A 26,192-nucleotide genomic window follows, 5' to 3' on the forward strand; every position below is an offset into this window, starting at 1 on the left:
CAACCTGAGGGGTTTCGAGCTCCAGACCAAGAAGACTTGGTATGTCGATTGAAGAAGAGCCTCTATGGCTTGAAGCAAGCACCTCGGCAGTGGTACAAGAAATTTGAATCATTCATGACTGATCATAAGTTTGAGAAGACAGAAGCCGACCACTGCGTATTTGTGAAGAGGTATGAGGCCGGAGATTTTTTGATCTTGTTGTTATATGTTGATGACATGCTTATTGTAGGGAAAGACAAATCAAGGATAGCCGCCCTGAAGAAGGCGTTGAGCTCGTCCTTCGCAATGAAGGATCTCGGCCCTGCAAAGCAGATTCTCGGAATCAAGATCATCCGAGATAGACAGAAGAAGCTACTATGGCTAAGTCAAGAGAAATATATTGAGAAGATTCTGAAGAGATTCAGCATGGACAAAGCCAAAACAGTGAGCACCCCCCTTGCCGGACACATAAAGCTGAACCAGAATCAATGTCCGAGATCTGATGAAGACAAAGATGATATGATGAAGGTCCCTTACCAATCCGCTGTCGGAAGCTTGATGTATGCAATGGTTTGCACTACACCCGACTTGGCGTATGCTGTTGGAATGGTATGCCGGTATTTGCCAAACCTTGGCAAAGAGCACTGGGAAGCAGTGAAGTGGATCTTCAAGTACCTCCGAGGTACGACCGACTTATGTCTCCGATTTGGAGAAGGCAAAGCCGAGTTGCAAGGCTACTCGGATTCTGATTTAGGGGGAGACGCTGACTCGAGGAAGTCGACTACATGATATTTGATGAGATTTGCCGGAGGAGTTGTCTCTTGGAAATCAAGACTTCAGAAGTGTGTTGCACTATCGACAACTGAGGCTGAGTACATTGCCGCTACTGAGGCAAGCAAAGAGATGCTGTGGATGAAGAAGTTCCTCATAGAACTCGGCCATGATCAAGACAAGTACGAGCTGGGTTGTGACAATCAAAGTGCATTCCATCTTGCGAAAAATTCGACCTATCACTCCTGCACTAAGCATATTGATGTGAGGTATCACTGGATCTGGGATGTGGTGGAAGGTGGAGAGCTCGAACTCGTCAAAGTGCACACTGACCAAAATTGGTTCGACATGATGACGAAGCCGGTTCCAGTAAGGAAATTTGAAGACTGCTGTGAAGGAGCCAGGTTGATGCTGAAGCCGACGCATTGAAGTCGGAGGGGGAGATTTGTTGGGCTTCCTCCTTCAATGCTAAGCTCAAGCCCATTGAGGGGTTTCCTAAAAACCCTAACACTAGATCTCACTTCCTCTATATATTCATTAGTTGTGGGTGGAGGCTATGTTAAGAGATTAGAGAGAAAAATTTGAGAGATAATTATTTGAGAGTTTGAGCAAAGCTTTATGCTTTGCATTTGAGAGATCTCTAGAGAGAGTTTGAGTGAAACATCACTAGGGTAGTTTGATTATCACCATTGTTGGAGAGGTTGAGTTAACCACCACATTGGTGTATTTGATTATTTGTAACCATTATTTTCCTAGTGGATTTTTGATCTGGACTAGGTCCCGTGGGTTTTTACTTCTTTACTGAAGAAGGTTTGTTAGAATCACACATGTATTTTTGAATGAGTTATTCTACTGAGTTATTCTGTTGAGTCAGCACACACGTGTATTATTCTCTTTTTGTTGGTTTGTTAGAATCTGTTGTAACTAACTTAGTTAAGCCTTTATGTTAGTTAGCTCCTAGGTATATTGGTATAAGAGAAATTTTTTGGTATTCGGAAATCACGATTACTGTGAATACATTAGAAATTGAGTTTACTCGGAATGTTACGAAAAAAGTGTTTGGTTCGTCAAAATATTACCGGGAATATTAGGTAAAGATTATTGATTTCATGTTTGGTTTAGAACCAAATGTGACTTGGAATATGATGTTATTTTACAAAAATAATCCCAAACTATTTTTATTTTTGTAATTGATATATTGGGTCTAGGTTTTGATGTATGTTGGAATATTTTTGTCTCAAAAATTGTTGTTGTGCTTTCTCCTTACTTGAAATTCTGAATTACCATATTATTTTTGGCAATCTCACTAGTGACTTTTCTTTGTAAATTAAATTACCGGTAAACCTTAGATATCTGGGAACTGAATTTTGTTCTTCTATCAAACATGATATTTGAGGTTTACCAAAAAAAAAGTTTACCAATAATTTTTTTGATACCCTTATACCAAACACACCCTTGCTGTAAGCTCTTAGCTGTTTTAGTTCGTGTCTATATATGTATCATATCAGAGATTATTAATCAGAGATTCAGTATTCTTTCTCAGTAAGATAATTACTCTTTGTATGAGTTCCTTGGTTTCTAATAGAAACCCAAAAAAATACGCACTCATGACCCTCCCACACACGATTGACGATTATAAGGATGGAAAAGTTAGTCCTTCAAACTTGGCCTGATGGATAAAAAGCAACATCAGGCATGAATTGATAACCATATGTTAGTTTATGACCTGGTATATATGTATGACATCATGGTTTGTACAATAGACTTGCACGAGAAAGCAAAATATAATTATATATCTTAAATTCAATTTTAATCATTAATGACTTAGAGATGTTTGACGCCCTAGTCTTTTCTTTGTCTATTAAGTCGTTATGATATGTGTCAGTAGAAGGTAAATGAGTTGAATTATTCTTGAAGTATTCAAATTCGACTTGTTAAATGTTTGATTAAATTTATTTGTTTAAATAAACAATCAGAAAAATATTTCGCGTATCTGTATTTACTTTCAAAATGAGTCATTTTGGGATTAAAAAATTAGAAAATTATAATTATAAAGACTATAATAACCCTGAAATAAATTAAAATTATAAAAACACCATGAATAAATTAAAATTACAAAAACACCATGATTTCCGTCCCAAAACGACGTCGTATTGGACTTACTGCAGATAACTTATCTGCAGTAACTGGAGAAAAAGCGAACCCATAAACAATAACTCAAACTTAAATGTTGGTAATTATTTCAAGGGTTCGTTTTTTCTGCAGTTACTGCAAATAAGTTATCTGCAGTAAGCCCAATACGACGTCGTTCTGGGGCAGAAATCATAGTATTTTTGTAATTTTAATTTATTTCAGGGTTATAATAGTCTTTATATTTATAATTTTTTAAGATTTTAATACAAAAACAACGTCATTTTGAAAATAAATGCAGATAACTTACTTGCATTAACTGCATAAATATTTTTCCCTTATTTCAATGAGTCAAGCGCAAGCTTTATAAAAAAAAAGTTTATGAATAGTTCTTGTGTATTTGTGTGTGTTCAATGAACAAAAACTCTAATTTTAGATAAGAAAAGGCATAAATAATAATTTATATATTGCTAGTACTTAGCAAATTATAATTTTATATAGAGAATCATTTTATTTATTTTTATCTATCACTTGCCTGACACCAATGTTAATAGAGACTCTTTTTTTTTTTGGTTTAAAAAAAAGAGTCTTTTATTCTCTCCCTATTTTTCTTCATATTTTAGCACCAAGATACTTTTAATTTTAAAAATATGTTAAGAAAGGATTTGCTAAAGAAAGAAAATAATTACATTATAAACCAACGAAATAAGCTGAGTTCAAGATTCACACATTTTAAACAAGTTAGATCCAAGTTTTAAATTTAACTCTATAAATCACTGACTTGATGATACTATAGGAACAATGAATGATACAAAAAATATATATATTATTTTAATTCCTAGAAGATATTACTTCATTATTACTACAAAATATATTGCTCAGCAAAAGCATACATAAAAGTTACATATATGAATGATATTGCTAAGTAAATGAACCATTTTCCAGTAAGTTAACAAAGCAAATAGGAGGAAGATCTAGTGAATTCCAAAGTAACAATTCTCCATCAACACTAGATGAAGAAGAGGAATCCATGTCAATTGAAGTTTGTTGATTTTCTTCCTCTTTCTTATCCATTGCTACCATGTATTCATTCTCCTCCTTATTCTTCTCAAGTTTGTTTTTGTTACAAGCCATTTGGAGGTTGGATAATTGATCAGCTACTCCTCTTCCCATTATGTTTCCTGATTCAAGTTTCAACTTCAAGCACTCAGGTATCCCATTGAAGGCATAAAGAGAAGCTGAGAACTTTCTCTCATATTTCATTCTCTTCATGACAGCTCTAAGCATTGAAGGCTCATCACCATAGTGATAGTTCTCTGCCTCCACAGGCTCCTCCATCTCTTGAGCTATCTCAAAAGGTGAATAGTAACTTGGTGGAGCAACAGTGTCTAGAAATCCAAAATCATGGACAACCAAATCAGTACCTTCTTCACTGTCTTCTTCTCCTTCCACTCCTGAATTGCTGTCATTACTTGAAGTTTGTGTCACATTGAAGGACTTACATTCCATATCCATTTCTGTCACCTTGAACTCCTCCTTTTCAGTTAAACATGATTCAAAACTACTTGTAATGTGATCAATTTCAGCACTATTATTGATGAAGTCATTGTTGCCTGTGCAGTAATCTTCAGGATCATTAAGGAAATCAGTGAATTGGTCAATTGAGAATTCTGTTGATCCTGCTTCATATGCATCTACTTGTTGCATTTGTTGGTGGTTGATAAGAAGAGAACTAAAGGAGGAGGAGGAGGAAGAAGAGAAAGAGTTATTCCTTTCTTTAAGCCTTTGAAGTAGGAGATTGGTGATCTTTGAGGAAAGAGCAGGACTTGAAGAAGATTGAGAACAAGGCCAAAAGTTTGTTCTAGTGTTTGCACCACGAAGCAAGCAAGCAGCTTCATCATAAGCTCTTGCAGCTTCTTCAGCTGTATCAAAAGTTCCTAACCACACCCTTATCTTTTGAATGGTGTCTTTTATCTCAGCAACCCATCTACCAGATGGTCTTTGCCTAACTCCAACAAATCTCTTTTTAACTCTTCTGGCTCCTCCAAGTGCTGCAGCTTGCTTCATCATCTCATCCCAGACCATGGTTTCCTCAGATAGGTTTCTCTCTTCCACTACTTCAGCAGCAGCAACAGCCTTTCTTTTCCTTGCCATTTTACCCCTTTTAAGCTCTTTTTGTTTCTTGGTGTTGGTTAAGCTTAATGGCTTATAGGGTGATTGTTTTAAGGTACTTAATCTTGGTTTGGTTTAGGGGCTTATAGGGGTGAATCTTAGAAAGCACTGAAGCTTGGTTGCTATGGTTTTCTTTGAGGTGATTTGTGCTTTTATATGTGGGGGGGAGGGATAGGGTGTGACCCTTTGAACTAGTTGTGTTTAAGAGCTGACTTGGTCACACTGATTTTTTGTTTGTTTATGATTTCGGCTTATATATCCAAACATTTGGCAGTTTCTCAGACTTTGTAATAGGTGTAGCTTGTTTGACCTGGACAAAGGGTACCTAGATTTCTCATAGTGTTAGTTTATATGAGAACTTCATCATATTGTATGCTATAGTGTAAGCCTGAATTGGTCATTGCTACTTCATTCAATCCTGTTTATGTGGTACAGAGAAAATATTGTGTGATCTATGATCTATGATGTTCAAATTTTAGTTTTCATGTTAAAACCATATTCTACTTTTCCTTGCCAGTTGGGAGATATAAGAGAGAGAAGGGTTCAAATCATTTGTCATGAAAGACACCAAGAAAAACAACATGAGTAGCCAAAAACTATGGGCTACAGCAGGAACTAGACTGCTTAAGAAGCTGTAGTTTATGTTGATTTTTCCTTATTAGAATTAAGTTGGTTTATGAGTGCGAGTCTTGGAACAGCATTAAGGTTATTTTTTGTAACTGAAAGGTCACAGATTCAAGCAAGAGAAATAGACTCTTGAGAAAAGATACAAGATTGTTTATAGGGTTATGTTTATCTTATTATACATGAGATAAACAATTTTTTTACACATACAAAAAAGGGTTGGGTCCCACCACTCTTTTTTTTCTATCCTCTTACCTGTGAATCCCACTTGTAATTTTATTTCTATAACATGAGATAACTACTTTCTACAACATAAGAATTTCCCTTGTTTATATTAGATTTGTTGGTAGTTTATGGACTTAGATTCATTTGTATATGTTTGGTAAAGAGAAAAGAATGAGAAAATAGAAAACAAAAAATACACGGATTGAAGATATATTAAGATATAGGCAATTAGCCTTTGGTTAAGGTAATTGAACTCTTAGATACTTACCAAATTAGAAAACAAAATTTTTCACTCAAGTTAATAGTAGTTGGAGAAGTCTCTTTCACCTTAAAACAATGTCCATAGCATCTTCCTTAATCAACCATAAACACACAAAAATGTTAACCAATGTTTTGTGCTCGTCATTGCTGATGAAGGTCAAGGAATACGATTCATCCAATGCCCCACCAATGACACATGCCAATCCAAACCTACTTACAAACGTAAAATAATATGATTTTTTCTTTCGGTATATTAAAATAATATGATATTTTTCAGAAACTTTTTGTAATGTCGTCATCAAGCTTTGATTGATCAGAAAGTTATGTGATATATCTAATATTTTAATGTGCTAACTTTTTATGGGATTTTCGTCCAGAGATGGTGACATTTCTGGACCAACTTAATAGTTATTTTCTTCTTGTAAAATATTGTTGATTGATGCTCATAATTGCTATATGATACATCAAATAAAACGAAAACCTCGTTGTATTTGCAATCTTTACACATCTAATTTTGCATTTCTTTGTAAACAAAAAGCAATACTTAATCAACCCAAATGTTATTGATCTAGTGGTGATTCAACTAGATCTTAGGATTTGACTTGCACAAAGGGTACTGAGTTCGATTTCAGAGAATCACAACACTGAAGAGGGTCAAACCCAAAATCGAATTAGTCCCCCTTCCCTGTTAGGGTTTCGGATATTAAAAAATTACTTATTCATTTTAATATCTTTTTCCTTCAACAGGTTTTAAGCCCAATTCACCCTTCAAAACTTTTCAGATTTTCATAAAAACACAACAAATAATTTTTGTTTTTTTGTTTTTACTCCATTTGGATTCATTTCATTTTGCTATGACTTTCTAGGAATAAATGGTGTCTTAATAAAAACAAACAAGAAACGCTGAAGAAGAATGCTTATAGTCTTATTATACCCTTAATAATAGTAATAAATGAATGAATGAATGATGGTGACTCGTGAGAAAACGAATCGTACTGCACTGTTACTTGAAAATAGAAGCAAACCAACTAAAAAAATGTTACAATTATGCGAGAAGATAAGACAAACTTGACCTTAACATTGTTTATTAGTATGTATTAGTATCATCACATTGATGTTAATTAATACCATTGCCTCCGTTTTGTTTTTTAATTCTTAATACGTTCTTAAGTCATCATCTAAACTCAAAAGCAGCCTATAATTGAGAAATTTTCTTAGGAACAAATTCTAGAGTTTTCTTAGTATCTTAAAAAAAATTAGCATCCGGCATAATTGGAAGAATTCGTCTAACAAGGAATTTGTCACATAAAAATCTCATTTATTAAGTGAATATTTTGTTAAATTTTTAGAATTTCAAAGCTGTGATTTGAGTAAAAGTTACAATGGATGAGCTTTTAGCTAAATGGTATATTTGGGAGTATTTAAAAAGCTTAATCCACTTTGAGAGGAGTTTAAAGTCTTAAATTCAAGTAGGGGTGTTTGCGGTCTGGATTGGATCGATTTTGGAAGCAAAAATCATCAAATCCAATCCCTTCGGTTTGATCATATAATCATCCATTCGGTTTTTATTTTTTTTCAAATCCGATCATCCAATCCAATTTTTTCCAGTTTGGATTGGATCGGTTTTCGATTTTTTGAAAATCCTAAAATTTATTTCATGATTATTGTGCTAATAATATCTTTTGTATATATTGGCTTTGTAAAAAAAAATTTGAAACACAAAAGCATTAGTAAACTATAATATAATTTTTTTAATTTTGGCAATGAGATATGAAGCTCTACAAAGATAAAATTTTGTTGATGAGATATGACTAGATTTTTTCTTGGGTTTAGTTGCTGGGTTAATGGGTCTTGGGTTTAGAAATTTTTAAGCTATGATTAGAGAAATACCCAAGTAGGTAGAGGGAAATTAATATATTGGATCGGTTTTCATCAACCTATCCAAAAACCGATCCAATCCAATTGAAATTTGCGGTTTTTAATCGGTTTTCGGTTTATTCGGTTATCGATTTTTCGGTTCGGTCACTGCGGTTTGAATTGGTTGATGAACACCCTTAAATTCAAGGTGTGACAATTTTCATTGATTTAACCAAATATACTTAAGTAATTGATAATTGAAGCAAGTGAAAAATGAAAATGCAATTCTCTCTCTCTCTCTCTTGGGAAAATATTTCTTTTTACTATGATACACGAAGTTCCCTCTAATTATGAATCATTTGGAGAAAAAAATATGTGTTCTGAGGTAATTAATACGATTCTTTGAAATCACCAAACTATACATATTAGTATATATTAACTTGTGCTTGTGAATAAAAAAGAGAGAGTTAGTATACAGGGTTTTTATGAACGGAATAAGTCTTAGTGAATTTCAAAACACATTTTTTTATATGTCACATAGTTAATTTTTTTTTATATTATATCTTTTTTAATGTTAAATAAATGTCTAAAAGCACAAGAAAAGATCTAATGAAACTATCTCCCAATCACAATTTACCAATCTCCTAATTTAGTTAAGGTTGATGACTCTGCCATTTGTGATCTTCTAAAAGCATAACTTGGAATTGTTTTTAGTCGTCTAAGTGATGTACATAAACAAACAAACTCGGCCTTTACGCAAGTTTATTAGTATTTATTTCTTTTTGATCATCCTATTGATGTTAACTAATACAAGTTCTTAATCCTTAGTACGTACCTGAATTTTAATCAGCAAATACAACCTATTATTCAGAATTAATAATTTGAACCACCACGCATGTGCATGAACTGAGACGAGCTTGTTTTAATTTAATTAGTAATCTTAAGTCTGAGTTCTGGATATGTAATTGTGTGTTAAAAATTTAATAAGAAGAGTTTTGTCAATTGAATGATTATATTGTCCAATTTGAACTGGATTAATCGAATAACCGATGAACCAGTGAAAAATTTAATAATTTGATGCATATAATTAAAGGAAAAAATGTTTCTGCAATTAATACAGATAAGTTATCTGCATTTATTCTCAAAACGAGGTCGTTTTGGTATTGAAAACTTAAAAAATTATAAATATAAAGACTATTATAGTCCTGAAATAAATTAAAATTACAAAAAATATCATGATTTCCGTCTCAAAACGACGTCGTATTTGTCTTACTGCAGATAACTTATCTACAATAACTGCAGAAAAAGCGAACCCTTAATTAAATCCATAAAACAATTAATTAACCACAAAACTTTTTTTTTTTTTTTTTTGATAACAAACCACAAAACTTTCACTTATAAAGACATTGACAGAAGTGATGGATGAACAAAGTAATAACATGGACCATATGGCAAAGTTTTGAGCTCTTCGCTGAATAAGTAATATTTATAGGGAAATACAAGTATCATCTTGTAGGAGATTTGTTATCTTATGCAATAGACACAAAGCATGTGAGACCCACTCTTATAAAAAAAAGTAAATAAATAAATAAATGCTAACACAACTTTTGATGTATGAATAGGAGGGGTATATTATCTCATGTAACATGACAAAAACATACCCCTATTTATAATGCATTCATTAGATTAACTAATCGGAGCGTCTCTGCTTGACAAATGAAAGACAAACCATTAATGCTATGCATATAATGCATGCAGTCAGTTACTATTTAACTTTGATTCATCTTCGAGTGCTAAAATCTTTTTCTATTATCATTTGATTAGGTCATGTTTAATCACCCATATGAGGGGCATGTGTGTGTATAATTTTCTTTAGAAGTACATTAACGGTATTGTTATTTATTAATCATTATTTGAAACAAAATTAATAATTATATAAACTATTAAAATTAATTATCAAACATATTTTTTTTCAATAAATTGTCTTGAGAAGCAGAAATGATACTGTTACTTATTTATCATTGTTTGGAATAGATTTACTTTGAAAACAATTAATGACACTATATATTATTTAGTTTTTGTTATCAACCATTAAATCTATCACATGATTAATTAAAATAATTCATACATTGCTCAAGTACCTGATTCATAAATGCCTTAAATGTATTTACAATTTTAGAGAATTTGTTTAAAACTTAAGGGAGAAATTTGCAAAATTTAATTAAAATTAAAGTTTTTAAGTAATAAACTTGTGAAATAAAATAAAACTAAAAACGTGAAAATTATATAAGTTTTTCATGTCATAAAAAACACACACATGACATAATAAATCAAAATTAACTTTTTTTTATCTTTTCTACTTTATTACATAACTATATATATATATATATATATATATATATATATATATATATATATATGCAATCAAATTAAAAAACAAAAAAATTAAAAGGAGTAAAATAAAATTATATGAAATTTATGTCATTAAAAAAACTTACATCACATGACAAAATAAATTAAAAAAATTCTCTTTTCACTCCATTTACACAGCTTGCTTTAAGCACTACAATCTTACTATAAATTTTTCTAAAATAAAAATATATTAATTCAAACATATACTAAATATTTGATTATTAAATTAAAATATGATAGTGTGAAGTATTAAACTTAAAATAATTCTTGTATTATTAAAATAATTTGACTTTCAAAATACAATACATGATTAATTGAGTTAATGTTTGCTATGGAATATTGATAACGTCTATTAAAATATACGAGTGGATACCAGTATTTTTTAAATGGCTCTATAATGCTTTTGTTTTCTTCACTTTTTAATCAAATACTTGTTTGATTATTTACAAAAAAAAAAATAAAAAAAAATTGATTCACTTTTCTCAGTCAATCCTCTTATAGTTTTATTTTTGTCCCAAGTCTCTAAATCACCTTATACAAGTTTTTATATTCTTCTTTCCAGAGGTATTTCTTCAATTTTTTCTCAGTTTCATTTGGTCATAATCTTATATTTCTCATATATATATATATATATATATATATATATATATATATATTCTCTAAAAAAATCTATTAGAATCCATTTTATTTGTCCTGACTTAGAAAAAATCTGGAATAATATTAATAGCAACATACATGACAGTCAAAGGAAGAAACAAACATAAAAATAAAATAAAATTAATAAAGCAAAATGATAAGGCATATTGTTGAGTGGTCTACTTCGACCAAAATATCAAAGAAAAAGATAGAGTCCTTCGTATACTGACAAATTTTCCCTTTATGCAATTTATTTAGTTTCTATGATCATCTTTTGATATTAACAACCACCACACACATTTTCTTTTTAATAATCATCCTATTTTTCTTATCCTTAATATTGATCCCAAGTCTCAATCACCAAAAAGTGTGTATGACATAATAAGAGTAAGTATAAATTTTCAATTAATATTAGAACTCAGAAATTTCAAACAATTTCTCCATTGTGTGCTCCTTCTTTTTTATATTCTCATAAAGTAGAATCAATTTCCAGCATAATAGAATATGCTTCATCTTGCTTAGCTATGAATTACTAATTAACGATTTGTTTATTTAATTTTATAATGAGAAGAAGAAAAATCTCAGATATAAATTTGACTGCAACTTCAGCCTGCACTGGAAGACATAGTGATTGCATACAAAAGAAGATGTCATAGTGCAATGTTGTTCTGCCATGTGGATGCTATTTCTTCAAATCAGTTGTCTCTTTTTCACTAGTACAATGATGTATTCATACCTTATAATTATGTTGCTTACGAAATTTGCCTTAAAATACAAAGCTCATGTTGAGTGTTTGACCAATTCTATTTAGTTATCTACAATTTTAATTGTCTATTTCGGAAAGAAAATTGTTTACACTATTGAAATCTCTTAAACGGGAAGATTTTATTTTACTTTAAATATTTTTTTTCTTTGCAAAAAATTAAATTTATAATGATATTAAGCAAATAACACTCTCCTTTTACCAAATAGTGATAGCTCAATTGGCACATGAGAGTTAAGCAGGTGAGGATGAGAGCATGAGTTCGAATCTCCCCGAATCGGATTAGTTGCGAAGCAATCAACCTATTGGAATATTTCCAAAAATAAAATAAAAATAACACTCTCCTTTCTACACTCATTAGATATTGGGGGATTGTAGTGTGAAATTTGGCTGTCATTTTGTGATATTCCTTTGAAGCACATCAAAATAAGCAGCATTTTGTTAGGATGGTATGCATGGTTAGGAATTCAAACTATAAATGGTAAAATTTCATATTGGTAAAAATTAACTAAATACACCATATAAGTAAAAGAGTTATTAACTCAATGCTTTGAAGTTTTAAATTACGATATAATGTTAAATTCACTTATTGTGATTGAGTTTACTTAACTCATTGATGGATATCTCCCAATCATGGACTCTCCTTTATCTAAATATTTGGAGATGATGGTTGGTGCTCGAATTTAACGTATCCCAACTTGAGAGAGAGATTATTCGGAATTTGACTTAAAATATGATATCAAGCTTATTGTGATTGGTGTTACTGAAACTATTGATGTATATCTTTGTGCCATGAGCTTCACCTGAACGCACAATATGTAAAGTGATTTTGGGCAGAGCATTGTATGAAAATAGAATGGGCTAAAAATAAAAAGAACTAAAGACTTATTTTTGTATTGAAAAGCTAGTTAGTCGGTTCTTATGAATCTAATTCATAGAAATTCCGTACATGGCTAATGCCTAATTGTATCAGATTTAAGTTGCACTCTCAATACAAACAAATGTTTTGTCTTGATTGCCACTTTACCAACATGTATGCTACAAAGCTGATGAAGTTGAAACTTGAAAAACTTATGCTAGCAAATCTTACCAACAACAAGAACTTTGCCTTTTTATGAACTCCTACCATCCCCTTATTACAATTTTAATCATTTATTACATTTCTTTTCACTATGGCTTTTAACAAACAATTTCCATACTCCTTATAAGCGCAAATTCTCAATCCAAACAATTTACAAGAAAACAACATACACTCTACACCAAGGTCAACCAAATAAACCTGAAAAGAAGTCAAATTGAAGGTACATTCCCTTATTCATCTGTCAAACTCTCTAAGCTGTTAGTCCTTCATGCTGCTGTACAGTTGCAACTTGCAACCAACGTTATATATGTGAATTAAACTTGAGAACTATGAAGAAGTGGAGAGCTGTGACTCTCTGACCTTTCGGAATATTTGATTGGCATTAAAGCTGGATCTTTATATGCATTGGCCAACTTATCATAAAATTCAGACATATTATGCTCGTTTTGGTCTGCTCTGTCCTTCTTAATCAAACACTGTAAACAAAGTTATTCATAAGAAAACAAAAAGGGAAAATAGAACAAAAGGGCAATAATTCGATTAAAAAAAAAAAGAATAAGCAGCAATAGATGACACAATGAAGCAGAAGGAAATGCCAAAAAGTATTATTAGAATGTACCTCAGTATTAATTATTATTAGAGAAATATAAAACCAAAAATGTGACCTTCACCTAATAGCTTAAACTTTGAGTCAAAATGATTCTTTACAATTATTAACCGCGAACTTACCTCTGCAGGATAATCCTTGAATATAGAGAGGAACCGCTTTCCGCAATACTCATTGAATAAAATTGTGAGAATTGGAAGAGGTAGAGTCAATCCAGATGCTAAAGGAAGCTTCTTCAAACCAAAAATCCCAATGGCTATTATATGCATCAGTACCAATGAAAAAATAGTGGAGTTGTGCACTGTAGACCAATACTGTCCTCCAGTGTCATACTTTGGCACATAAACATTCAAAAGCTGTCACCGAAAGAGATTTAAGTTATCATTATAATTTAAGGTATAAAATTAGAAATGAATAATATCAACCATTTACTCAAGACACCATGAAGTCCTGCTTCCAAGTTTCATCTCTATATGGCCATTAACTGACCCTTTTATACCTCTAATATCAAATCAGAAAGAACTAAAAATCAAAATTAATTTGAACTAAGAATTTTTTTTCCTCCTTTTATGCAGGAGTGAGGAGGCTAAGGGCAGGGAAAATAGAAGATGAAATGGCTGGCTGGTTGAGACACATACACACATAGCACTATACATACAATGATTTTCCCCCAGCAGAGTAGTATTTAATAGAATCCATAAATCAATAATGAATGAATAAGATAAATTTTTAAAACAAATATTGAATGTAATAAAACTTTTCCCATTCTCCTCCTCCCTATAGTTGAAAAAGCAACATCTGTTAGTAAGTTACTACAGCAAAAGAAAATTTATGACAAGTATATTAAAGATCATTATATCCTTCTTTTTTCATCTTTAAGTGGGTATTCACAGCTTACACATTTCCTAAACAGGTAATCCGCCTGCCACTTGTCTTAGAAATACATTATATCAATGCAAATTATACAACAAAGAAGGGAATAAAAAAACATGTACTGAAAAAGAAACACAAAAGCAATTTGCAAACCTGGTTGCGGAAAATGATGTATCCCAAACAAAAGTAGATCAAGAGAAATGGCACTATTAATGGAGAAAGGATGAAGTATGTTACACCAAGAAGACCAAAGAGACAAATCCTGGGAATTTCACTGTGATAAGGCATTGATGGGGGCTCAAAATCATCACCACTGTTTTTAGTAAAAATTCTCTTCATAAAATTGGAAATAAGTTTAGTCAATTGAAAGAGTTCTGATGCTACAGTGGTCCATCCGGATGTCACAACTAATGATATGAAGAATGATGCCTGCACCAAATATATAAAATATAAAAAAAATGAACTTCATGTCCTCGAATTCGTGTAATAATATCTTATATGCATCATTAAAGATGTGGTTAGTAGCAAGTGAAAGAACTGTAAATGAACAATGTTCTTAAGAATTAAAATGAATGATATTAGAAAGAAAAAAGAAAACGTTATACTAGGAGGAGGAAAGACATCATCTAAAACAAACATTCTGAAAGAAAAGAGATAGCTAAAGAGGCTCAAAATTGCAAATAGAACAGCACAGAGAAGACATAAGAACATTCATATCTCATACATAAGAAGGGAAAAAGTGACGGCCTTGGATATGCAGGCATTCCACTCTAGCAAAATACACCAAAAAGTGCTTTGCCACGACATTTTGGTTCCTTATTTTTACCAAAACCTTTATAAAACTTAACAAAAAAAACTTTTCACAGTGAAATATATTCTCATAGTTATAGATCCTCACCCATCCACCTCTCAGCCCTGTGCTATCTATGCTACAATTTTGCGTGGATTTGGTTGGAGCAGAGCTCTCATATTTTTAAGGTTTCTTTGGCACATCACTTCATTTGGGATAAGATTAGGCATTTGGCACGTATTAGGTGTAAAGTACATGGTCTTTTTAATGGGATCTCACTAACAGATATGTTTAGCGATTTGGGAAGCTTTGTTAAATTGATTCTCTTTTTCCTAGGTTGTTTTCTGTATTGTTCTTTAGTTTCGGAGGAATCCTTATCCTCCTTTCCCTTTGTAATTTATTTTCTTAATCTCAAATCTCAATAAATTTCTTCTCTTATTAAGACAAAAAAAATAAAAATCTTCGCTTCTTTTTGGATTCTAGCTAACGATTTTTTTAACTTTTATTTTATTTTTATGCAAAAGGACTAGGAAGCTCACATTACAAAACCACTGATAACTCGATCACCCTTTACAAGATATTGGAGAACTTTGTGAAACTTCATACAATTGTTTCATGGGGATGACAATTAGTAATTATTCTCACCTGTGATGGTACAGCTTCACCTAGTATTCTGGGAATCTCTTTGGGCTCAAGAAAGACGTTCACTCGATACAGAACTGACCCTGATAGCACATTTGCAAAGAAAATGTTCCATATGGTAAACCATAATACTTTAGTACATGCACTTCTTTGTATCTGACTCCATGACATGTATCCTTGCAGGGATGAAAGCATAAGCATTGTAGGTGGAACCAAAAATAGAAACAACTGAAGAATCAAACTGGGAAGGTAGCCTGTAATAACTTGGCTCACAACTGACCTGCAAACAAATATTGGGAGTCTCTATTTCAGTTGGAAATCCATGATAAGGAAAGAATCAATGCCCATGATAAAACAATAAACTACACTCTCATCCTGCAGTCCCAAACTCAACAAGTCAACTGTTTAAGAAAAGGAAAGAAAATCATGTATTTCCATAAAACCATATGACGTAGATATGAGTACACATATTCTGATGAATATATTAACTATTTTATTCCCGAGTACTATGTAGGATTTAATACTGGAGAAAAGATAAACAAGTCAATTCTCAGGGTAAGCAGCTATGCATGGTAATATGAATAATTTGGTGAAAATATTAGGCAGCAGATACATTTGATGATGAATTCATTCAGTTCAAAAATAAAAGAAAAAGGTCGACATAACATCATCGATAATCATACAATTAATCAATTTTGTGAGATTTTAAGCATAGATTTCAATCTCCCATATGAGAACCATAAAAAATTGAAAACAGCAGGTATCCTTTGACACCCCCTCCTTCCCCATTTCTGTTTGTGTAAGAAAGAAGAAAAAGAGGAAAATCACGAGGGAAAGGAAGGAGGATGAACTATCCTCTTAATGAATGAAGTAAAGAAGGGAAGTCTGCATGTAAACGTACTTGTATTTATATTATGATATGACTCTGATGCATGATTTCATAGAGAAAGATAAGACTCGGGTAAGATTTCCCACTTACAGTTTTAGTATGCTTCTCAAAAATGGGAAAAAGTTTTCCAACTGTTCAAGATTGGTAAGACCTTGTACTATTGCAACTGGGATTAAAAATAGAACCGTGAGAGAAGTAAATGCTACAAAAACCACCAGCTTGCTGATCCATCTTCTAATGAATGAAACAGTAAAGATAGGCCAATAAACATCATCAGGCTCTGGAGCTTGCTCAGTAATCCATTCTGTGGGATTGACACCTTCTTGAATGTGTAAAGCTATTGCAGCACCAAATCGTGTCTTAAATGAGACAAAAGCAGCTGGAACTTCCTTTATGTTGGAAGTGATTACAGAACAAGTGGATGTATTAGTATCATCGCCATAACAACCTCACTATAAAATATGTACCTATTGTAGGAAAGAATATCCGTGAAACAACTTTTCGAAAGCCAAATCTAGTAGTCAACATATAAATTAAAGGAGAAAACTAGAGCTATTCTAAACAAAATCAATCATGATTACACTAGCTATTCTGAGGAAAAAATTTGTTGTTCATGTCTGCTTTTAAGTAATATTTATAAATGGCCATATTATGTTCTTTCATCTAACATATCAAAATGTTTTTCGGTACAGCATATGGTTGACAATTCTGGAAAAAATTTCCTCCATACGCAAACCAAAATGATTGATTAAGTTTATTTCTCATATTTTCTTTCTCCAATGTCATTTGAAATAGAGCTGGTATACAAAGATGCAGTTCTATAAATATTGTGCTCCCTGCCACCACATTATGGCTAAACCAAATCTTAACAGCACAATTTAGGCTAAATCTGCAGTGCACAAACAATTTGGTTTAAATTGATGGTTTAATGAAAATGATAATACAATTACTTTGGTTTGTTATTAGACAGCATGTACACCAGACCAGATACAAAATAGTCTTAGAGGAAACAAAAAAATTTATCACTCGACTATTGTAGGTTATTAATGCCCAGGCATGATAGTTACCTTCGCTGCCACTGAGGACTGTTCCATTCTCACATTATCTTCTATATGTCCCAATCTCCTTTCATAGTGATCCAAAATATCAACTTTCTGCCCAAAAAGTCCCAAAAACCCATCACGCCTATACCTTTTAGGAGCATCATTTTTATGTTTCAGATGGGTAAGCCTTTTGTACAGTGTATCTGCATCAGTCTTCAAAGAATAAACTTCAATAGTCAAAAGTATAACATAGGTGACATTAGAAGAAAGAATTGAATTTAGAAGCAAGTATATATTTCTAAGAAGTTCAACACTCATGAAGATAGATAATGTCTGAGTCAAACCCAAATGCACCATGATTCCCCTCCCTCCAAAAAGAGAAGCTTTTTACAGGGAAAAAACAAACAATAGGAGTGAAAAAACACATAAAAAAGAAAACTGCTTAGGGAAAGGCTGTCAAAACATCAATAAAACTAAGAGCTTCATATTTTTATCTGAGGTAACAGGGTTTAATCTCTAATAAAACCTCTCACATACAACCACGCTGAGCTCAACAGGAACAGAAATATTATAAGAATAGGCACAGATAATTTGATCTCCAAAATACTGGCAAAAAGGTTATTTTACCTTTTCAAGGAATCTTTCAACCTTATCATTGCAATTATTGTGAATATAATATTTCCATAGATTAGTCATTATTTTAATCAATTAATTATTTAGTTAAGTTGATGTGCTTATAATATACTATGTATTAAGGGTCAAATTAAGTGTTTAATTAATCTAAAATTAATTAAAAGACAGCAGAAATTGTGATTTCAGTGATAAGTTATTCTCAGTGCTACTTGCATAAATTTCTTGTGTTTATTCAGGAATTTTGACCCACAATACAACCAATTGTGTGAGTTTAAGGTGGTGTTTGGTAGGGGTTTTCTTTTAAGATACCCAGACATCAGAGATAAGTAGTATTCTTTGTTGTCCACATTTGATTGAAGATATCACAAAATTTTGGCAGGAAACATATTTCCCCAGACTTTGACATTTGTGTGTAAAAAGGGACTAAAATCACTGTTCAATAAAACCACTTCGGATGTGGTATTGTGAGTTAACCAGCTAAATGGATGAAAGAGTACGAAAAATCTGACCATAATACCCACTTCGGTCTGTGCAACTTTGAAACTTATGGCAGTTGTGGGTCTTTTGGTAGATTGTCTTTATTGGTCTTATGGAGTGTATTGTTTTTCTATGTTAGCTACTCTACTGCTTGTATGTGCTTTCTTTTGGTAAATCATTGTGAATGGATTATTTTTAATCTTGTTTGGAGTGTATTGATATGAACATGTGAACATTTGGCAGCAAATGAAATGCTCCTTTAAACCTTCTGAGCAGCATGGGGTGGATTCATAGGACAAATCATTGGTGGGTGTTGATGCTTCAAATAAAGGGAGGAAGTTGAAACTGTCACATAGGGAAGAAGCTTGTGTTCAGACAACAAAGGAGTCAAAGGAAAGGGCAAGAGCAAGAGCAAGAGAAAGGACTTGGTATAAGATGTGCATATCACCGTGAAGATTCAAGACTTGGACGAAAGGTGCCCTGCAACTGCAAATAAAGTCCAACCATGAATCTGTAAACATGGTTCACACCACAGCCTCACCGTGCAGATTCATGGTTGCCGATGGGAGAAAGGAGAGACAAAGACAGAGATTTCGAAAATATTGACGTTGGTAGAAAACGTGTTCTGACAGACTCACTTAATACGCAATGGTTCTTTTCGAAAATTATAATAAAGGGTTATTTTCTTCATTTCAACTCTTTTTTCCATCAATATTTTACATTCAACCAAATAGACTCTGAAAATTTAAATAAATTTTCCTGGTAATATTTCGGTCAACCAAATAACTTTTTTTAAACTTTTCTATCTAACTTATTTTCGTACCATATTCCCAGTAATTAAAATTTCTCGATAAAAAAAATTTCTCCTCTACCAAACACCCCCCAAGAGAAAGTGCGTGAAAACCACAATTTCGGCGAAGATTTCAAGCTATTAGCGCTAAGTCCAAGATGCAAGCGTAGAGTTCAAGATACTAGTGTGGATGTCAAGCCATTAGCGTGGAATTCCAAGATTCTAGCGCTAAGTCCAAGCTGTTAGCGCCAAATGATCAGCATGTAATGTTTCTCCACGCTAGTAGCGTGGCGGTGATGCTTCTAGCGCCAACAATTCAAGTGCTGTGATATCAGATCAAGGAACATGATTTTAATGAAGATTTGGTTGATTATTTGATTTAAGATCTTGCGGGATTTAAAAAGATATTGGCTCTTCAATTATAAAAGCAAGCTTTATGAAGAAATTAGGGAGGAGGCAGAATTGAAGAATGGTAAGACCGGAGAATTGAGAGAGATGAAGACAAAGGAAGATTGAAGTTGTGCCGTGGAATTGGACGTGAATTCTTGTTTGATTTAATTCTTTTCATTATTAAATCGTCTCTAATTATTTGTGTTTACCTCGAATTGCATGTTTAAATTCTTGTATGAGTTAATCAATCGTATAGGAATAAAGAGGGTTTGGGTTCACAACAGACATATTGGGCTCTTAACCTTGACAGGAGAGAACACCAATTCTTGCATGATCTAGACATGGGCTTGTAAGATTTGCGAACTTTTATAATTCATTGCGCTTAAGGCTTAATCCAAAAGGAATTACTAAGACATTATTAGCGTTCCAATTGGCTTAAAGGGTCAAAGAACTAAGACATTATGATTTAACTAATTAATTATTAGATGATGAATTATTCGAATCAATTGGGATAAAATATTATTGAATTGAATTTGATTATCAAGATGAATCAAAGGTGAAGTTGACCCTATCCATCCTTTAATTCGTTGCATTCTGTTCTTGCATTCGTTATTACTGAGTGGTTATTAATTGTTTCTTTGATAATTGTTTTCCGTCAGTTTAATCATTACCTTTTCCAAATGACTTTCGATTTGTTCAAATTAAGGGGAATAGTAAGAATAGTGTTTGGTGTCCCTAATCCTCGTGGGAACGATAACTTTTCTCATCACTCTATTACTTGTTTAACCGGTATACTTGTCGTGAGCGCAACATAAGTATATAATAGACTGAACCAATGTATAGTTACAACAATATTAGAAGAAATATTATTCAGTATTTTTCCATTCAACTTACTCTGCCCAAACAAAGTGAGGCTTAAACTAAGCAACTATCAAGGTAAAATACTGAATCAATTGGAGCTCCGGAAAAACACTTACAATAAGACTTTGAAGTTTGCTGCTTCGACGGACCACCGAATGTGAAAGATAGGTAGAAGGGTGATACTCCAAGAAAAAACGCTCAACAGTATCATTGCATGTCCTTCCAGGTGGAACAGGAATCCCACGGACTAATACGGTAAAGTGATGAGGCTGAGGCTTGGATGAATAGAAGCAAGCGATTCTTTTTGATGAAATGTATCCATACTCCTGCATATGGCATTAACTTTAAACATGAAATTGAATCACTATTTTTATAAAAGAAGAGCAAAAATCTTACAGCATTTACAAAGCTAACTTGTACAATAAAACTTACATAATAAAGAAGATAGCAAACAACTCCAGTGAAAACATATGCTGCAGAAAAATGGACCCATAACCTAGATAAAGGCCAAATTTCGATATCAGAATTTCCATGTCATAACTTAGATGAAAACTAAGTAGAAATCAACAAATTTCAAGAACACTCATGAAATGCATCTTTCATTTAAACGTGTAATCACAACAGTGAATAAACACAAAAAAAAAATAAAAAAATTCTTTTTTTTTCTCGATAAACTTGCATATTTTGGCGAAGAAACGAGTATTTTTATTTTAGAACTAGGACTTTACAATGTAAGTCCACGACAGATCATTCCTACTTTCTTTCAATTTTTTCTTCTCTGACTGAGGAAAAATAAAGTAAAAAAACAAAGTGGTGAAAGAAACAAATTGGAAACATAGGTACAGAGATGTGAAGTAAATTGAAGTTTGTTTAAAATGTTTTGTTGTCCATAGACAAGGCACTGAAACTCCAAAGATCAATAAGATTTCTTGCAAAAAATTCAAACTGTACAAACTTTAAAGATGGAGTTATACATAATGAACAATCTCCCCCATAAAGTTTGCAGACAATACACAATGACTGGGATGAGTCTATACATTAATTACAATGTTGATGGTCATTTTAAAGGAAAACAATCCAAAACCTATTTCTCACTTTGTAAGCACCAGACCCTGCCATGCAAGTTAGAAGCAAAGGACGTGAGAGCATACTTTGATTTAATTTACTTAAAGATAGTAAAAATGTTGTCAGGTCTAGGTTTCTTCAGTTTCACTCATCATAAAGCAAATCCCATTTATTGAATATAACACTTCACATCTGAAACCAGGTCATTAATTAAAGAAAAGGAAACTTTCCAAATCTGATGTCAAAATAGTACAAACATATAATTATTTCATATATGCATTGTTCTTTACCATGAATAAATAACACCTAATAGTTAAGAGCATCTTGATCCATAATATTCACCTGTTTGAGCCATCGTTAACATTAGAAATACTGAATACGTCCAAAGATTTGTTTTGAAAATCCGTATCATCACTAAGCTGACTCCCTGTATAATTAATTGGAAGAAGAACGAACATACCAATGATTCCACCGAAAGTAAATACTTTTAAACTGCACAACACCATAAAAGGAGAGAAAAGGATCAGTTGAGCCAAATAAAAGAGCCCTTCAACAAAATACAGCAAGGTCACAGAAAATAGAAAGATTGATACATATTTTACAGCAATACAGATAGAAATTCTAATGGATAAATGATTGCCTCAGCAATAAGCTAAAGGTTAAGTGTCACTTTAAGTATTTGGTGGCTACTTATAAATATGTTATATCATATTGAAAACACTAAAATCCACTCAAAGCTAGATAGTCAATTATACAAGAAGCAAAAACTTGATGTCAATCAAGTTTAGAAAATGAATAAATATAATTGAATTGATTATATTACAGTGTAAAACCAATAATAATATAATATAAAAAGTCCCCTTCTGATGCAGAAACTACATATGCACATTTACATATATGTAAAAGTATATAAACTTCAGTCTAATATTGATCCTGGATACACATAATGCAGGAAAATCTATCAAATTGAGCAAAACCGCCAAGAATCTCAATTAGGTAAAACAGATTTGGGTTTAATAAGAAATGACATGATACATCTTCCAACTTTGAATCAATCAAGCATGTTAGATCACCTAAAGATAAATATGCGCATGAAGACAAAAGCATCTAAGCCTGAATTTGACAAAAGTTCTTCCTCAGAAGGCGCCCATGCCTTTCTCACCCAACCAGTAGTAGGTAACAACCGTTCCAAGTTAAATTGGCCACCCTCTTTAACTTTTCCTTCAGCAACTAAGCGTGGTACATAGACAGTGATATTACTGGGCTGCTTTCTCAATATGGAGTATAGGGTGAAAAATAAAAGACAGAGGCCAAGATTAATTGCAACAGAAGTTAAAAGAGCAGAAAGAATCATTATTGAAATCTGTCTGCAGATTTGCTTTTTGCACCCGATAACACAACTGTAGGCCTGAAATCGAATAAAATGAATCCCTTAATAGTTTGAACCTGCATAAATAATATGCCATTAATACGTGATCTCAAACAGAATTAATATAAAGATCCTTTGTAATTAACATACATGGTATGCACTATTGGCAATTTAATTATCCAAGATAGCCACCAACCAACAATTACAGAGCAAGGCCTTTACTTTAACATATGGTAATAAAGAATAAGTATAATCTCCAGCAAAATAGGTGAGTTATAAGCATGAAGTGATGCAAATTGCTCAAACCTTATTAAAATTCAACCCTTGGGTGTACTCTTTATATTACTTGGTTGAATTAAAGATAGGTGATGATTCTTGCATAAAGTTTGGGGAGAACTATTGGTTGAGTATATTTCTTCCTCGGATTTTTGGTGTCTATATTGTCTTTTTTCTAAGCAGCAAACTTCAATGGTATATTTTACTATTCAGAGGTTCCAATGCTCCTCGAATCTTGATGATGGATAAGTTTTAATCTTTGGTGTTTTCTTGCTTCATTTATCTGTTCAATTTTCTTCTGCAATGGGTAGAACGGTCTTGTCCTAGCACTCTTTTTGTCTATATAGTTGCAAATTTCTCTTCTTGTCACTCATCCTTGGAAAGTGTTGAGATATATAAAACCATTAATATAGCCTCACCCAACAGCTTAAGCTTTTGGGTTGAATTGGTTCTTTACATGGTATCAGAGCCTCGGTATACCGGGTTCGATCCTCACCGCCCCCCACTTTCCTTCTAGTGGAATTTCGTTATTCGCACAGGTAGATGGGCCCTGTGCATTGTCCACCCTTCAAGCCCAGTGAGCTCTCGTATGAGGGGGCGTGTTGAGATATATAAAACCATTAATGTAGCCTCACCCAACAGCTTAAGATTTTGGGTTAAGGCTACATTAATGGTTTTATATATCTCAACAGAAAGCAAGACACTCTCTAAGATCAAATCCTTCATTCAAACTGTTCCTCTGACTGGATTAATGCTACTGACCTATTGCAGGTCTTCAGAACATTCAAAAGAGCTTCCCCTGATGTCTACACTATGTGTTTTTAGTAAACTTAAAACACTTTCAAGGACAGGATAGGGTAGTCATTCACTTTCCAACGATTCTCAGCCAATAATTATCTACAGGAAATGGCCTAGCAGTTCAGGAAGTGTGCTCAGCCTTGATTACTTGGGTTCAGACCTTGTGCCAGTACCTAGGTGAATTAATTCTACCAAAAAGGAATGTTAGCAACATACTGTTTGAAAATTTCTTTTCAAGACTCTCTTTTTGATTGGGTAGGTTAGAGAAATATAAAAACTAAGGGTGTAAATGGGTCAGGGCCTACGGCTCGGCCTACATTAGGTCATGCTCGACCTACTACATATAGTCAAATAGAACAGGCTCAAGCCTCAAAAAAAGTCTATTTAGAAAGCAGGTCATAGGCTTTCTTTTACATGTCGGCCTATAAGCCTATACACCAGCTTATATCATCTCCTTTATTTTAAATAAAATAAATTATTATTTTAATGATTTTGAATAGTAAAGTAATATTATTTTAATTATTTTTTTAATTATTGAATGCCTAATAAGCTTAAACAGGCTAATAGGTCTAGGCCAAGACTTTTGTTTTTTAAATATAGGTCAGACCAGAATTATAATTTGGGCCTACACAGGCTACCAAATCAGGCCAGACCTGAAGTATTTTACACAGGTCTGACCTATTTAAGCTAAAGTCTAGCCCAACCCAACTTATTTACACTCCTATAATAAAAACCATTAAAAAGGCCTTCGCTTAACAGTTTAAACTTTTAGGTTGGGATCATGAGTTCGATCCTCACCGTCCTCATTTTATTACAGACCTAATGTATTGTCCACCCTTCAAGCCCAATGGACTCTTGTGCGAGAGGACATGTTAGAATGTTAGAAACATATAGAAACCCATTAAAAAGGCCTTAACCTAACGATTTAAGCTTTTAGGTTGAAATGGTTCTTTACTACGTGAAATTTCCTTTTGGGCCCACTAAAAATTACCTTGCTAGTTGCTACTAAGAGAAAATCTAGGATGATCAATGTTGAAAACCCTGATGTCCATCCTATTCTGCATGAGACAAGAGTATAAACCAAGTATATCACATGAATAATGTATGGGCAACTACCCCTAACTCCATCCAGCAGATATTTTAGATTCCAGTGAATGATATTCCAAGATAGATGAAGTTTCGTAGTTTCGAAAGTTAGAATATCATCCACTACATCAGTTCTAATGCTACTATATTCCAATATACGAACTTACACAAATGAGAAATTAAGAATAACCCAGAAACATATTGTTTAAGAATTCATAGAGGAGCATCCCAATTTGCCAAATTAATGTTCATAATAATCAAACAAAGATTATATATACACCTAAGTAAACAAAAAATAGAAAATGAAGAGTTAGAGAGAGAGAGAGAACCTAGTTATGAAGCAGAAAGGAGAAGCAAGTGAGAACTGAGGAGCGGTGGTAAAGAGTCTAAAGACAGATGTAACCAAACAAAGGACGATAATTCAGGAACACTGTCTCACTCAACGAGAAAAACTTCAATTCAACCGAATTCGGTTTTTACTTTTACAGTTTACTAAATAGCACCTCGTTGTTCCCTTTTACTAAGTAGAAAAAAATTTAAAACTCAGAGAAATAAAAAAAAACACCAGAAGGATAAAATTTATTCTAATTTAAGTAAATATACTTTTCGTGGTTATCAAATTTCACGATGTAGTCACTAGTAAATAAAAAGACAATTTGTGGTCTTTAAGAAATTTAAAGTGGACTCATTTT

General features: G+C 32.7%; 2 protein-coding genes across 2 annotated transcripts; both read right to left on the reverse strand.

Annotated features, from left to right (window-relative positions):
- Positions 1–3,801: 3,801 nt before the first annotated feature.
- Positions 3,802–5,034, reverse strand: LOC133302347 (ethylene-responsive transcription factor ERN1-like). The gene has a single exon (XM_061502110.1). The coding sequence runs from the start codon at positions 5,032–5,034 to the stop codon at positions 3,802–3,804; it is 1,233 nt and encodes a 410-aa protein (XP_061358094.1).
- A 7,877-nt stretch (positions 5,035–12,911) lies between these two features.
- Positions 12,912–25,919, reverse strand: LOC133302351 (CSC1-like protein HYP1). The gene is made up of 11 exons (XM_061502114.1): positions 25,830–25,919; positions 23,045–23,417; positions 22,314–22,463; positions 21,339–21,402; positions 21,023–21,232; positions 17,780–17,968; positions 16,803–17,101; positions 15,827–16,103; positions 14,545–14,820; positions 13,641–13,874; positions 12,912–13,387 (listed from the first exon to the last, which is right to left on the reverse strand). Exons 2-11 carry the CDS (start codon positions 23,323–23,325, stop codon positions 13,226–13,228), a joined length of 2,142 nt encoding a protein of 713 aa, XP_061358098.1. The 5' UTR covers positions 23,326–23,417; positions 25,830–25,919; the 3' UTR covers positions 12,912–13,225.
- Between the last annotated feature and the right edge of the window lie 273 nt (positions 25,920–26,192).

Source organism: Gastrolobium bilobum, unplaced genomic scaffold (assembly GCF_033153095.1).
Source record: "Gastrolobium bilobum isolate Gb01-03AN ecotype WA unplaced genomic scaffold, APGP_CSIRO_Gbil_v1 utg10233, whole genome shotgun sequence".
NCBI classification, from domain to species: Eukaryota; Viridiplantae; Streptophyta; class Magnoliopsida; order Fabales; family Fabaceae; genus Gastrolobium; species Gastrolobium bilobum.